The sequence below is a fragment of the Aythya fuligula genome, chromosome 13 (genome assembly GCF_009819795.1).
Source record: "Aythya fuligula isolate bAytFul2 chromosome 13, bAytFul2.pri, whole genome shotgun sequence".
Classification (NCBI taxonomy): Eukaryota; Metazoa; Chordata; class Aves; order Anseriformes; family Anatidae; genus Aythya; species Aythya fuligula.
Window position 1 is genome coordinate 168,168 of NC_045571.1, and position 14,009 is coordinate 182,176.

Sequence of the window (14,009 nt, forward strand, 5' to 3'; positions counted from 1 at the left end):
GGCAATGGTGAATCCAGCACAATCAGAGACAGACTTGGGCAATTCCAGCCCCTGTCCCCCCGTGTTTCAGTGCAGATTTTTACTTCCCAGTGCTCTGGCTTCCCTGCAGTGCCTGATGTTTCCCAGGCCCCATCTGAGAGGCCCCACAAGCACCTCATCTCCCCAGCTGAGGAGCCAGGGCAGGACCTTAGCTTCTGTTTACCAGATCATGTCTGTAAAATGGGGATAAAAGCATCTTCCCAGCAGGCTCTGTAATTGCTTGTAAATCATTTTTAATGCCCTGGGCTGAGAGACGCTAAGTGCAAATCATGTAATTATTTCAAGCCAAATCATATTTCATCAAGTTAAAAGAAACTAATCCTATCTCTACTTCAAAAACCCACACTTTTATTGGATAAGAGCCTAATTACCAGCCTCTCCCTAGAGCAAAGAGAAGGCACACGCTGACAGGGGTGCAAGAGGCAAGCTACAAATGCCCAGATCAATTAATGGCAAAGAACACTTTGCCTCCAGAGAAAGCAGCAGTTATTTACCTTGGATGAACCGGCACAGCCCCATGCACACTGATACAGGGGTGTGCATGTGCTCACAGGGAGCTGCGTGCGCCCCAAGTCCCACAGGCCCCATGGAGCAGCTGTGTCCCATCCCAGCTCCATCCTGCATAGGCTCTGGTACCATGCCAGCCCCGCCATATGCCCAGTGGCGGACATGGGGCAGCCTGGGGCCACTGCCAGATCCTGCTCCTTCCTGCTGGGCACATTTGCTAGCACTGCTGGGGAGCAGCTCTCAGCCACACGCGGGAGAGGATATGCGAGACGGCGCTCGGCTCTTGTGGCCCTGCGATGTCCCCGTGCCTCAGTGCAAAGCCTCGGGCTGTGGCAAGGCAGCATTTCCTCACCGCTGAGCAGGGCCTGAAGAAAGGAAGGTTTCTGGCTATGTTCAAATTGTGCTGGGGTGTGAGCTGAGCTGGTGGCTGGAGCCATGCTCCAGCTCTGACTGTTGGTATAAAACAAACCCCACTGTTCCACGAGAGCTGCATGGGGCATAACAATAACAGTGGCTGTCACGTAGCTCCCATGCTGCTGGAGCTATTCCAGGAGTTTCGGCAAGACTTTTCCCCTCATCCCCCCACAGCCCCCCATCCACAACCCATTGCTTCCAGCATGCAGGTCCCTCACAGCCGCAGGACCTTAGCACCCTGTGCCCTAACACAACCTCCTGTGCCCGTAATTCACTGACAAAGGAAAATGTGATCCTCCCCAGCACAGTGGCGCAGCAAGGCATCGCTCTGGAGAGCGTCCCACTGGCCATGCCTGGGGAGCAGACGCTGCGTGCCCCCAGCTGCTGCCTCAATTCAAAGGGATAAATATAAACCTGCCCCTCTGCTGCAAGAGAGATTTTGCAAGCGTGGAGCAGGGTCCGGCGGTGACTGACAAGCACCTATTGACAGCCACACAGCCACCGAGAGCCCTAGTGACTGTCGAGTGTTTGTTAACAGACACCCCGTCTCTCCACGGCACAGCACCCCGCTCCCCGTGTCGGGTGTTAGCTGCTGCTGGGGAGGCTCCAGCAGTACAGTACACTGCAGGACCACTGCAAAGGGCACCAGGTGGCAGGGGCCTTATGCCCAGAACGGGATTCCGTTGCGTTGAGCTCACCCCTCTTAGGAAAGCAAGTTATTTTTTGACCCGCTCCTGAACGCTGAAGTCTTCTGGGTGAGTGAGCAAAAGCAGCCGTGGTTCGTCAGCCGCAACCACTGCGGGCAGGCAAAGGTCTCCTGGCCTCCTGGGCTGGGGGAGCCTCGCTCAGCTGGAGACAGCAGTGGGGCTGGGGGCTGCAGTGGGCAGGGGACTGTGCCCACTGGCTCCACAGTGGGGACGGAGGCACTGGGCTCAGCCCTGGGCTCCCTCAGTGCTAACACTCACATTTGTCTGTGTTTCAGAGCCAGGGATGGAGCTGAACGCTGCCTCCCCGGGAGGCAAAAGGCTGGTAAGTGTTCGGGGGCTGCTTCGAGAGGCGAGGCGGGGGCTGCAGCCACTCAGCTCACCTCCTGACGGGTGAAAGTGGCAGCTTTGCTGTAGGAAATGCTGCCTGGTGCCCCTGCAAAATGCCAGCGCTGTGCACTGGGAGGGAAGGGAGAGGCAGCAGGGCTGGCAGTGCTGCAGCCCTGTGAGAGGCTTTCCATAAAATCCTTATGGTTGTCCCGGACTCTTGCCCTGTCCCTTCTTGCTAGCCATGCACCCTCAGCACCTGGACATCCTCACGGGAATGGCCAGTGCTGGGGGAGTTGCTTCAGGCCCCCGGCAGGCTGCCCCAGCCCCACTCAGCCTACCCCACCAACCCGGCAGGATGGGACCTTCACCTTGTGCTGCATCTGCAGCATGGAGCCTGTGTTCCTGTGCTATGGCTATTTATAGCAGGGAGGAGAGTGCGAGGAAGGAGAATTCATCCTCTTCTTCTTCCTTCTTTTCATCTTCCTCCATCCGTTGCCCAATGCAGGTGTCCTGCCCTGCACGCCCATGCCTTTCCCCCACTTCTCACTACTTTGCACTATCTGAACAGAGCTCAATCCCCCTCAATCCGGAGGGATTTCCTAGCCAGAGTTTCTGCTAAGCTGCTGGCCGCGTCCCAGGGCAATCTGCAGGCTATAAATGCTTCACTGGCCCAACAGGTGTCCGCAGACAGTGGGTTTCCCCAGCCCTTGGCACAAGCTGCCAGTGCAGCTGCTGTGGGGTCTGGCTGTGCTCACCTGCACGGCCCCATCTCCCCAAGCCCACTGCAAGCATGGCCGGACCCAGCCAACAGCGCCTGACCTCTGCCTTACGGCACAGGGAGGCGATGGGCCAAGTCCAAGGCTCCAGTTTTTCATGTTTTCCATCTGGAGTCCTAGCTCAGCACCCGTTCTCCCGGCATCCAACCTCGACACAAAGCCTGCTTCTCTGGGGAAAGGTGGGTTTGGGGAGAAACTCCTCCTGGTTGGCAAACCCTGCTCTGGGGTCACCCAGCCCTGAGCTCCAAGCAAGGGCTGCACCCTGTCCCACATTGCTGCCTGGTTTTAGAGCTTCCACAGGTTCAAGGCATTTAGGGACAGTCACCCTAAATCACATCTCCAGTGACTTGTGGCCAGAGAGAGAGAATTTAGTGTCTGTGAGCTCCAGATAAATGCCTCTTCATCACCAGGGCCGTGGCACAAAGAAAACTCTCTCTGTGCCTGGGGATGCGCTTTTCCTGGGAACTTGGTGTAATTCAAAAAATAACATTACAGGGATTTCTCCAAAGACTAAACACTTGCTCACATGCCAAGAAAAATAAAGTGGATGACCTCTTCAGTGATGCTGACTGGTGTCATCCACAGTAACACGGAAAATGCACACATGTGGTTAGAGACATGGTAGTGTGGGAACAGCACCAGCTCACCCAGCTTGCAGGCTTTCTTGTGGTCACGTTGATGCAGGTTAGAGAAGACAAACTTTTGTAAATGCCAGGACAAGGAGACAAGGAGATGGAACTCAGTGTGACTGCAGTGCCATGGAAAAAAAAAAAAAAAAAAAGAAAAGAACGCTGGAATCTAAGTGATCATAAGTCAGAACAGCCAGCCTCTCCTTAACTCAAGAGTGATGATGGGAAAATGGAAATTTGAAACATTTCCAGCTATTAAGTGCTTTTGCATTTATTTTTGGCCAATGAGATGCTCAGCCTGCCTGTGGGGGTTGTGTTCTGTAACTCTTCCAGGAAAATAAGGATGAAGAGAAAGTGCAGGATCTTGACACAGGAGAAGCAGAGACCAAGGCAGAGATGGGGAACAAAACTTGGGCAGACCTGGCCGGGGAGATGAAGACCTTCCTGTGGAACCCAGAGGAGAGAACCTGCCTAGGGAGAACAGCCAAGAGCTGGGGTAGGTCCTTGTTTGAGCCCCGTTTTTGGGGGTTGGTGCCTTTTCTCCTTCATGGTGGATGCACTTTCCTGCGAACATCTGTGCTAGCCTGGATCACTGCCCCGTCCCAGCATTGAGGGGTGCACATTTCTTAGCGGGGCAATAAAAACAGCTAGTTGGGGAGGGGGAGGACAAGGAGACAACTGAAGTTAGACCAAGGTTAGACCAACCTAGGTACACCAAGTACCTTGGTCTGGATGCCAGTGTTTATCAAGAACTCATAAGCAAAAGTTTGGAAAAAAATTAAGAGACGGAGCAAAGGCAGGGGACCCCAGCTCTGTTGTGGCCTGGATCCTGCCAGGGCAAGCAGGGAGCAAGCCCTCTGCACCTGGCAATGTGGCAGTAGTGGTGGGCCTGCAGTGAATGCTGCCAGGCAGCCCTCCTTGCACCCCAGGAAGGTCTTGTCCCTGTCTCCGTCCCTTTCTTCATCCCCCCACTGCTCCTTGGGTACAACTCTTGGGCTGGCATGGATGCGTCCCCAGCTGAGCAGTGCTGGAAGTTGCACGTCTGCAGGAATGGGGAGGGCGCAGTGAGCACCAGCACATGGGTGTCATCTCCTGGTACCGCATGGATGGGCAGCAGTGTCACCCCTGGTGGTGACAGCCCCATCTGCCCCATCCTGGCCCGCAGCGGGATGCAGCCCCACAGCAGTTCCCAGCCCCGTGCTTGCACACAGCTGCGTTCCCAGGGCTCCCCCCACACTGCCGGCACGTTTCTCCTGGGAAATGTTTGGGTTAGGTTTTGCTTCGCTCTGCGCCACTGGGTTTTATTCATAGGCCACAGCCTCCTGAGACATCCTCAGCCGTCAGCCTGGCCCTGAGGAAAACAAACACTGTGCCTGGACGTCAGGGCCAAGATGCTGGCAGTGCCGTGGGCCAGGCAATGCCGTCTGCCACAATCCTAGTGCCTGGGTCCTCATCACAGCCAACAGGAGGTCAGGGTGGGAGCACCTTCATGTGGCCCCCACCTGGGTCCTGACTCAGCTCTGGGAAGGGCTGTGCCACGAAACAGATCCAAAGGATCCATCCGCAGGGCCTGGGTGGGCAGGGAGTCCATCCAACAGCCCCGTGCCCCAAAATTCTGGTGTCAGGGTGGAGGTGGCTGCCAGCATCCCCATGGGACATGCTTGGGTTACACTGACAGCAATGTGCCCTCTCTGCTCTGCAGGCCTGATCTTACTGTTTTACTTCGTTTTTTACACGTGCCTGGCGGGGATGTTCGCCTTCTGCATGTACGTGATGCTGCTCACCCTGAGCCCCTACACACCCACCTACCGGGACCATGTGGCTCCGCCAGGTACGTGCCCAGCCTTGGGTGCCTCTGCTGGAACACACAGACAGGCTGCAACGGAAGGGTTGTGTAGACAGAAAGAAATCTTATTATCAATAATAGAAAGATTTATGAGAGGAAATTTTGCAGACTAAACGGAGAGGTCTTTTTTCTTATGTTCTTCGCAAATGGACAAAGAGTTAAGGTGAGATCTTAAAGCTTTTTTGAAGCAGAAATAAAGAATCAAAGAGACTCACAGAATCACAGAATTGAAGGGGTTGGAAGAGACCTCGAAAGATCATCAGGACCAACCCCCCATGCCAAAGCAGGTTCCTTAGAGCAGGCTGCCCAGGTAGGTGTCCAGACAGGCCTTAAATACCTCCAGAGAAGGAGACTCCACAACTTGCCTGGGCAGCCTGTTCCAGTGCTCCATCACCCTCACCGTGAAGAAGTTCTTTCCCATGTTGGTGCGGAACTTCCTGTGCTCTATCTTGTGGCCATTACCCCTTGTCCTGTCCCTGCAAAAACTCACCAGGGATTGTCCTGAGACAAAAGTCCCAGCTGCTACAGATCCATTAGGGGCAGGATCCTACTGGGTTTCCACCAGCTGAAGACCTGTCCCCATCTGTTGTGGGGGCCAGGCTCCAAGCCCGGTTCAGCAAAGTGCTTCTAAATGGCATTACCCAGGGTGCTACCGTCCACTGCAGCAGCAATGGTGCTGCAGCTCCCCAGCCACCAGGTTGTCTGGAGAGGACCAGACATCTTAAATAGCCCCCATGTAAAGCCTTTGTTCAGATTATATTAATTGTTATTGTAATCACTCCATTATTCTGATTATTCTTAAAGAGGCAAGTTTAGGCATTTCATAGATGATAACCACTCATTTCATCTGCTCCCCTTTTATACCTCAGACCTTTGAAACCAAAATGCAAATCAGGAGTAGCTTTTACACTTTTTTTTTTTTTTTTTGGGACGTGGGGGGCGGAATAGGGAACAATGTTCAAAACCTTCTTTCCCCATGGCAGAAGCAACATTTCCCTGGGCTTTCATGTCAGTGGGGAACAAGTGACCCCCTGGCCCTCTCTCTGCCCCCAGCTGGCTGAGAGCATGGGGGTCCCTTGGCCCCTGCGTGCTGCAGAAGGATGAGGATGGGGATGATGAGGATGATAAAGATGTTACTGCCTGCTTGAGAACTGGTGCTGCTGGCCTGTGCCTGTGCCCAGCCCACCCAACATTCTCCACAGCCTGTGGCCAGTCCCCATACCTGCTCTGACAGCATCCATCTTGTTCTCCAGGGGTGATGATCAGGCCATACCTGAATGGATTCACCATCGCCTTCAATGTCTCCGAGCGCAGCACATGGCAGCCATACGTGGACAGCATGCACCACTTCCTAGCAGGTGGGTGTTGGGGTGCCATGGGGCAGAGCACCTCTGGGTGCCTCACGTCTCCTGCCTGGAAAGGGAGGATTCGTGAGGTGGTCTCAGGAGCTTCTGTGGGAGGAAACTTCCTGATCCAGGTGGGACTGCCCTTCATGTGAGGGTGCACTCAGTGATTTGATGTGAGCAGGCCTGGAGAAGCATTAATGAGTCGCTTGGTCCCCACCAGCTTATGATGACAAGGTTCAAGAGGAGAAGAATATTGAGTGCATCTCGGGGCAGTACTTCATCCAAGGGGGCAATGAGAGTGAAGAGAAGAAAGCCTGCCAGTTCAAGCGCTCACTGCTGCAGAACTGCTCGGGAATCGCGGATCAAACTTTTGGCTACTCCAGAGGCCAGCCCTGCATCCTGCTGAAGATGAACCGGGTACAAAAAAAATCTGGTTGTCATGATTCCTTCCTTCAGTGGATCCTAGTGGGACAGACTAAGGACTGTGCGGGGCCTGAAACTCATCCTGTTCTTAGGCCCAGGGAAATGGAATGAGAAACCCCAAACCTGCTGGCTTGTACCTGCCAGAAAACCTAAAAATGAAGCACTACAAAACTCTGCAGATTTGATTTGATGAAGGGCTGGGTGCATGGCAGCACCTGTGCCAGCCTCCTCTCTAGGAGGAAGTGAGCTTTAGGGCTACACCTGAGGCCCTCATTTCTTTATAACAGGCATTTTTGCAGAACCAAATTTATTAGAAAATTTCCAATATTCTGGCAGCTCAGTGCATGCTGCTGGAAAAATAAAGGAGGGGGGAAAGCGAGCTGTGTGGGGAGATGGTTGTGTTATACCAGGGATAATCCCAGCATCCTTCTCTGCCTCTCCTGACACATCGTGGTTGTCCTGGGTGACTGGCATGCACAAGAGCTCTAGAAAGGGAGGCAGCACATACTTGGCGTTGCATTTCCTTCAAGTGTGAATGTCTTTTTTCCCTGCAGATCATAGGCTACCGCCCTGGCGCCGGGGTCCCCGTGAGCGTAGACTGCAAAGTGCAGGTACTGTCGCGCTCCATGCCCTCAGCTTAGCCCAGTGCCCTCACAAGACCCTGTGCTCCTCATGCCCCCAGCCCAACTGAGGTGGTCTGCTGAGGGCTGCAGGGGTGGCCACGAGTCTCCTGCTTCCCATCCTGGCCCTCACCCTCTCACTGCTGGTTCCCAAAGCCCCCAAAGCTGAGGAGAGAGGCTGGAGCTGCTGGCATCCACCCGCAGCCCTGTCCCAGAGAGCGCCCTGCAAGCTGGCAGCAGCAGCAGGAGCGGCTCCCACACAGGGCAGCAGCCAGGTCATACCCTTAGAGAGTGATAAAGAAGTAGCCGAGTACAGAGAAAGATCCATGGGCAGCAAATGCTGTAACTTTCACCCATACCCTCCTAGCACAGTTTTGCTCTGGCTCACTGCAGCAGCCACTGACTCACAGAGCAAACGTGCCACGAGTGAGCAGCTGGCACGGCTGAGCTGTGGTGGGGATTTGCAGGAAATTTTTGTGCTAAAGCTCCTTCACTTTACTTATTTTGTGTCCCACATGCTATGCGAGTACCTTTTTGTTTCCATCAAAGAAAGGCAATGAGAGCGACCTGGGGTCAGTGGACTTCTACCCTGGGAATGGCACATTTGACCTCATGTATTATCCCTACTATGGCAAGATCACACACGTAAGTAAAGGTTCAGATGTTCTGGTGGCTTCATTACCTCTCCTTGGGAAGGAGCTACTGCAGGGGGTACAGATGTGCTCACTGGCTATTTCAGGCAGCTGCAGGCAGGAGGGAGGCCATGGGCATTGGGATTGCAGCGCTCTATTTTTGTCTCTGACAAACTGCAGGTAATCTTTAGGGATGCTGGTTTTCCCTTGCCAGCAGTGGGAACAGTTAATTTTTCTGCTTGGGGTCCAGGTCTGGCTGTGCTAATCCCCCAGGCTAACTCTGGGGGGATGCTAACTAGCACTAACACTGGTCTCAACACCAGCATTTTCCTAGGGTACTGGGGAAGGTGACAGGCAACAGAGGAGGAAAAGCCCCCTAAAATGAGGCTCCTATTAAAAGACACGACAAAACCACTGCAAATTGAGCAGCTTGATGCAGAGCAGGCAAACACCAGTGTGTTTCTGGTCCCACTGGTGGGGGCTGAGCTGGGTCGTGCAGCCAATTACCCGTGATATTTACTGACCACGAAAGAGTATCGCCTGCTTTCCTGCTCCCTCAGCAAATCTTCCTCCTTTTCAGGTCAACTACACGTCCCCACTGGTGGCCATGCACTTTACAGACGTGAAGAGGAATTCTTTGGTCCCCATTCAGTGCAGCCTGCACGGGAAAGGGATTGTCAATGACGTTAACAGTGACCGCTTCCTGGGCCGAATCATCTTCACGCTCAGCATTGGGAAGTAGCCACGGCAAACACAGGGCACGTAGGTTTTGTCAGGCAGAGGCTTTTTCCTTTTTAAAGCATAAAGGCAGCATTTTTTTTTTTTTCCTGCTAGGAAAACAGACACATGGAAACTTTTAATTTATTTTTGTTTATAGTTAGGAAACAAATGAGATGCAACAGTGTGGAACCACATCTTTTACCAGCTGATGTAACTCATTATTAATAAAAGTTAAGTTATACCCTGGGCAGGGAACCTGCAAGAGCATTTCAGTTTTTATTAGAGGAACTCTGGTATCTGAACACTATTTTCATAAGGTCTTTTACAAGTCACCCCTGTGAAATGCATTTTTCCTGGCTATAAATTTCAGTCTTTACCATAGTTTTATGTGCATTTCTCAGGCAAAAGCTAAAAAGATGGTAGTTTATAAGTACTATTCTTGTTAAAATAATAAATAGCAAAAAATCTGGATTATGCTTGCAGTAACAGCTAAGAAGTGAAAATGACAAATCTCAGGACGCCTCCTAGGAGCCTCAGCACCTCATGCAGCCAGGTGCTGGAGCAAAGGCCACATAGGGCAGCATTTGCCCTTGAACCTTTCCAGTTGTTCCCAGGCAGACAAGTGCCTTTCTCCCTCCTCACTTCAGTACTTCTCTCAAGTCTGTTGGGCAGGGGACAACTGAAAGGAGCTCTTTATTCTCTCCCTGTCACGGCTCACAACTCCTCCTTCCCCTGCTCAGGCGCAGAAGCACCAGTGAAAAATATTCCTCCCTGGGGAAGCCCCCGCTTTGCTTCATCCCCAGCCTCCTCAAGTGGAAGCAGGGCTGAGCTAGCTCAGAGAGGCATTACAAGGCTTAAGCCATGTTCATGTCGATAGAAGTATGGGCTATCTTTGTTCCCCAGGACAAAGCAGTGGTGATTTCAGCATCTATTACAGCCAAACACTTTGTTTCTACAGACACTCAAACTCAATTTAAAGCAGTTTTGATTCTTTGGAAAATGAGTTTTTATTATTATTATTATTATTATACACCTTCACATTTAACATACAGAGAGTATATTTCATCTCTCTTATCAGCTATGAGCAGGACAGGACACCTTAGGATAACGTACTGCTTGGAAAGCACACTTACTAAAATTACTTACCGACTGAACAAGAGCATTATGGTATGTTTGTCCTACATTCTAGTCCAGATACTTCATCTGCCATCATTTTTGATCTATATAAGACTCTAAGAAGTCTTTTTTTGTATTAAAAATAAAGTGACTACAGTAAAATTAACTCTATGGTATCATTCTTAAAACATTTAAATGTAACAAATGTAATTTGTAACTTTTGTGGGCTCTGCTGGCCAGCTAGGGACTGGTTTTCAAAGACAAATGTAATGTGTGTAATCCTTGAATTTTGAGCATTTGATTAACTTCCTGAAGAGTTTAGAAGTCCAGTACACCAAGGCTCACTATAAGGCAAATATCACAATCAACCTCTTGGCAAAACCTATTTCTTAAGAACCCTTAAAAATATTAAATACAGGTATTTTAGGAGTTAATTTTCCTCAGATGTGATTATCCACATGAAATTGAAAAGAGATAGGGCAACGTTATGATTTTTTCCTCCATAACTTACCCAAAAGGACTTGTTCTGACTAAGTAGAAAACAGCCTCTGCCCATGAAGGCATGGCAGTGATAGTTACTCTAATTTTGACATCAGAACTAAGTCAAAACCACAGATGTTTCCCAGCCTGCCAACTGCTTTACGTCTTTAGAAGCACTTCTGTTTCTATAGGATCCTGAAAGGAAACAAACCCCTCTGTGCTTCAGACCATGAAATGAACGGCTATCCAGCCTGCAACAGGATCAAAGATTATTTATCCATTCCATGCCTGCCTGGTGGAAGGATTCACAAAGCAGCAGGGACTGTCCTTTGGCAGATGCTGTACCAATATACAATTCTTTTTTGTCACACCAACAGCCAGACCCAGGCATGTTAAAAAAGCCCCTTGGAATATCTCTGGGAAATTGCATGCATGTCTACTTACACTGATGCAAATGTATGAAGTTCAACAAGGCCAAGTGCTGGGTCCTGCACCTGGGGCACAACAACCCCAAGCAGCACTACAGGCGGGGAGATGAGTGGTTGGAAAGCTGCCTGGCAGAGAAGGACCTGGGAGTATTGGTTGATAGCCGGCTGAATATGAGCCAGCAGTGTGCTCAGGTGGCCAAGAAGGCCAACGGCATCCTGGTTTGTATCAGAAGCAGTGTAGCCAGCAGGGCTAGGGAAGTGATTGTCCCCCTGTACTCGGTTCTGGTGAGGCTGCACCTCGAGTACTGTGTTCAGTTTTGGGCCCCTCGCTACAAGAAGGACATTGAGGTGCTTGAGCGAGTCCAGAGAAGGGCAACGAAGCTGGTGAGGGGCCTGGAGAACAAGTCCTACGAGGAGCGGCTGAGGGAGCTGGGCTTGTTCAGCCTGGAGAAAAGGAGGCTCAGGGGCGACCTTATTGCTCTCTATAGGTACCTTAAAGGAGGCTGTAGTGAGGTGGGGGTTGGTCTGTTCTCCCACGTGCCTGGTGACAGCACGAGGGGGAATGGGCTAAAGTTGCGCCAGGGGAGTTTTAGGTTGGATGTTAGGAAGAACTTCTTTACCGAAGGGGTTGTTAGGCATTGGAACGGGCTGCCCAGGGAAGTAGTGGAGTCACCGTCCCTGGAGGTCTTTCAAAGATGTTTAGATGTAGAGCTTAGTGATATGGTTTAGTGGAGGACTTCTTAGTGTTAGGTCAGAGGTTGGACTAAGTCTCTTCCAACCTAGATGATTCTGTGATTCTGTTTACAACCACCAGAGTTAACTTTATTTGCCATACACATACTCTGCTCCTAGCAGGTTCAAACTGTCACTCCAAGATCTGGAGAGCTGTACACACCGTTCTTCATGCTACAACAACCTTTAAGTGCTGGCTCAATTTCTGACTTCTACTGAAGCCCAAAATAGTCTTTTATATAAATATCTATTATATATACACATATATAAAATATATGTGTGCGTGCAACCAGGAGTTCATCACATTTTAATAAAACAACCTAGAATGTGATGCAAAAAAGCGATGCAAAATTGCAACCTAAGCATGAAACCGTGGCTGGAATCCACCTTCTGGCAGCAGAGAAGCAATGCCCCTTGACAAGCAGATGTTATGCAGAAGTTGCCAGCCTCAAAATAATTCACTGTTCAGCTCTGGCAGGGAGATCAGGTATTGTGATAACAAAGATACAACATAAAAGACCATGACAATCAAAACTGAAACCCAATCTGAGTCAGCAGCATTAAATTATACTCCGTAAAAAAAAAAAAAAAAAGACAGCTCGGTTCCAGGACCCATTGCAGCGTAAAAGTCAGGTATGTAAGACTCAGGTGGAGCTTAGGTTTGGTCACACTGAGGACAGAAATAACTGAACACACAGGTATTTCTCAATCAGCACTAACTTATCTCCCTTCCCTGAACAGACGTGAGCTACTAAACAATGTACCTGACTGTCTCCTTTATGGATGAGTTATTGAAGGTGCCCTCCTCATGGCATAGGTGCAGGCGCAGTGCACTAAGCAGTAAGCAGATTTACTGAACACCACACTGCAAGCCACCAGCACCTCTCTGCAGACCTGGCAGCTCTCAAACCACCCACAGAAAATGGGAACAGGGTTCACAAGCTGCAAAAGGCTTTTGCCTTGCTGGACCAAAGAGGCGAAAGAGGCTTCTGTCATCTATCAACATGAACCTAGTGGGAGCAAAGACAAATTCAACATCAAATGTCTAGCTTCTGTTTTGAAACAGGTTAGATACAGAACAAAACTACAAAAGAAGTAACAAAGAAAGCAACCTCAGATGTTTTTTCCTTCTGAAGCCACTTTCTTTAGTGTACGCGTGTATGTGTATATATATATATATGTATGTATATACACAAATATATTTGAAGGTTCTGCTTTATGGTCAGCATTTCTCATACTATAAAGTTTGTGCCCTTACGCTGCTAAACATTTTTGAGTGTGTAATAACTAGAAGGTTAAAGCCAGATTAATCCTATAAACACATTCCTAGACTGCAGCTTTTCAATGATCCCCTACTAATCCATGCAAGTTTTCCAGTGGAGCTGCAGGAATCTCTGAAAAAAGCCGTGCTCTCAGTCAGTGCTCAGAACAGCCAAGCCTCGTATGGAGCAGGGCTGAAGGCTGCAAGGTTTCTCCTCTGTGCACAGAATCGAAACTGAGACAAGCTGCTGCCAGTGAAGCACCACCCTCCCATCCTTATTTCACAACTGGGCTCAGAGCAAGAAGGAGAACACATTAAAAACATTAGCTGCTGACTTCTCTTAGTACTGGAAGTTCACCAGGACTTATCTTAGTGCACAGACATGCTAGTGCAAAGCCACTGCACACACTTTAGCAACCAACTTCTTCATACTGGTCTTAAACATGTGGATTTACCAGAAGAATAAGCTGTTCTCGTATTAGGTTGATTTACTAGTGATGCCAGGTATTACCTTTACATTCAGAAGGAACAGGAAATTCAGACTGGTTCACAAGAAAAAGCTGTAAAGCGATGAGAAAAGACAACAGCCATAAGCCAAGCTTCAACTATAAGTCTTAAGATCTTGGTGGTCTTCTCCCACAGCATGTACAATCCTTTTCTATGTTTTCTACCTTTTTCATACCTTTAATTATCACATGGTTTTAGCTTCAGCATTATCTGAGATAAGCTGTACACAACTAGAAATTTTCTTGTATAAAAAGATTAAACAACAGAAATAAAGTCTCTTAGATGTTGTCTGTAGCCAAAATAATCACATTTCTCATTTGTGCACATATCAACTCTGCTCAGTCCTATGGTCCTCAGAACATTTACTTTCTCCAAAACCATACAGGGACTTCAAATAAATTTCCAATTCGTATCATGGCAAGTTATTCTGTCGTGATGCATGTGGGTTGTTTTTAATAAACTATGAACTTTTCTTTTTTAGGGGTAGATCAGTGAGTCT

The 14,009-nt window shown here is 49.7% G+C and overlaps 1 protein-coding gene across 1 annotated transcript; it reads left to right on the forward strand.

The window, feature by feature from the left end:
• The first annotated feature begins 1,950 nt into the window (after nt 1-1,950).
• On the forward strand, nt 1,951-9,100 carry ATP1B4 (ATPase Na+/K+ transporting family member beta 4). The gene is made up of 8 exons (XM_032196383.1): nt 1,951-1,989; nt 3,733-3,895; nt 5,102-5,230; nt 6,499-6,603; nt 6,812-7,008; nt 7,569-7,625; nt 8,184-8,279; nt 8,847-9,100. The coding sequence occupies exons 1-8, from the start codon at nt 1,951-1,953 to the stop codon at nt 9,006-9,008; spliced, it is 948 nt and encodes a 315-aa protein (XP_032052274.1). The 3' UTR covers nt 9,009-9,100.
• Nucleotides 9,101-14,009: the final 4,909 nt, after the last annotated feature.

What these genes read in the sequence shown, in the direction of transcription:
- ATP1B4 (XM_032196383.1), top strand. Translation starts at nt 1,951, where the DNA reads ATGGAGCTGAACGCTGCCTCCCCGGGAGGCAAAAGGCTG. An exon ending in GGACCATGTGGCTCCGCCAG is followed by an intron (nt 5,231 to 6,498) that starts GTACGTGCCCAG and finishes CTTGTTCTCCAG; the next exon opens with GGGTGATGATCAGGCCATAC. An exon ending in CATGCACCACTTCCTAGCAG is followed by an intron (nt 6,604 to 6,811) that starts GTGGGTGTTGGG and finishes GGTCCCCACCAG; the next exon opens with CTTATGATGACAAGGTTCAA.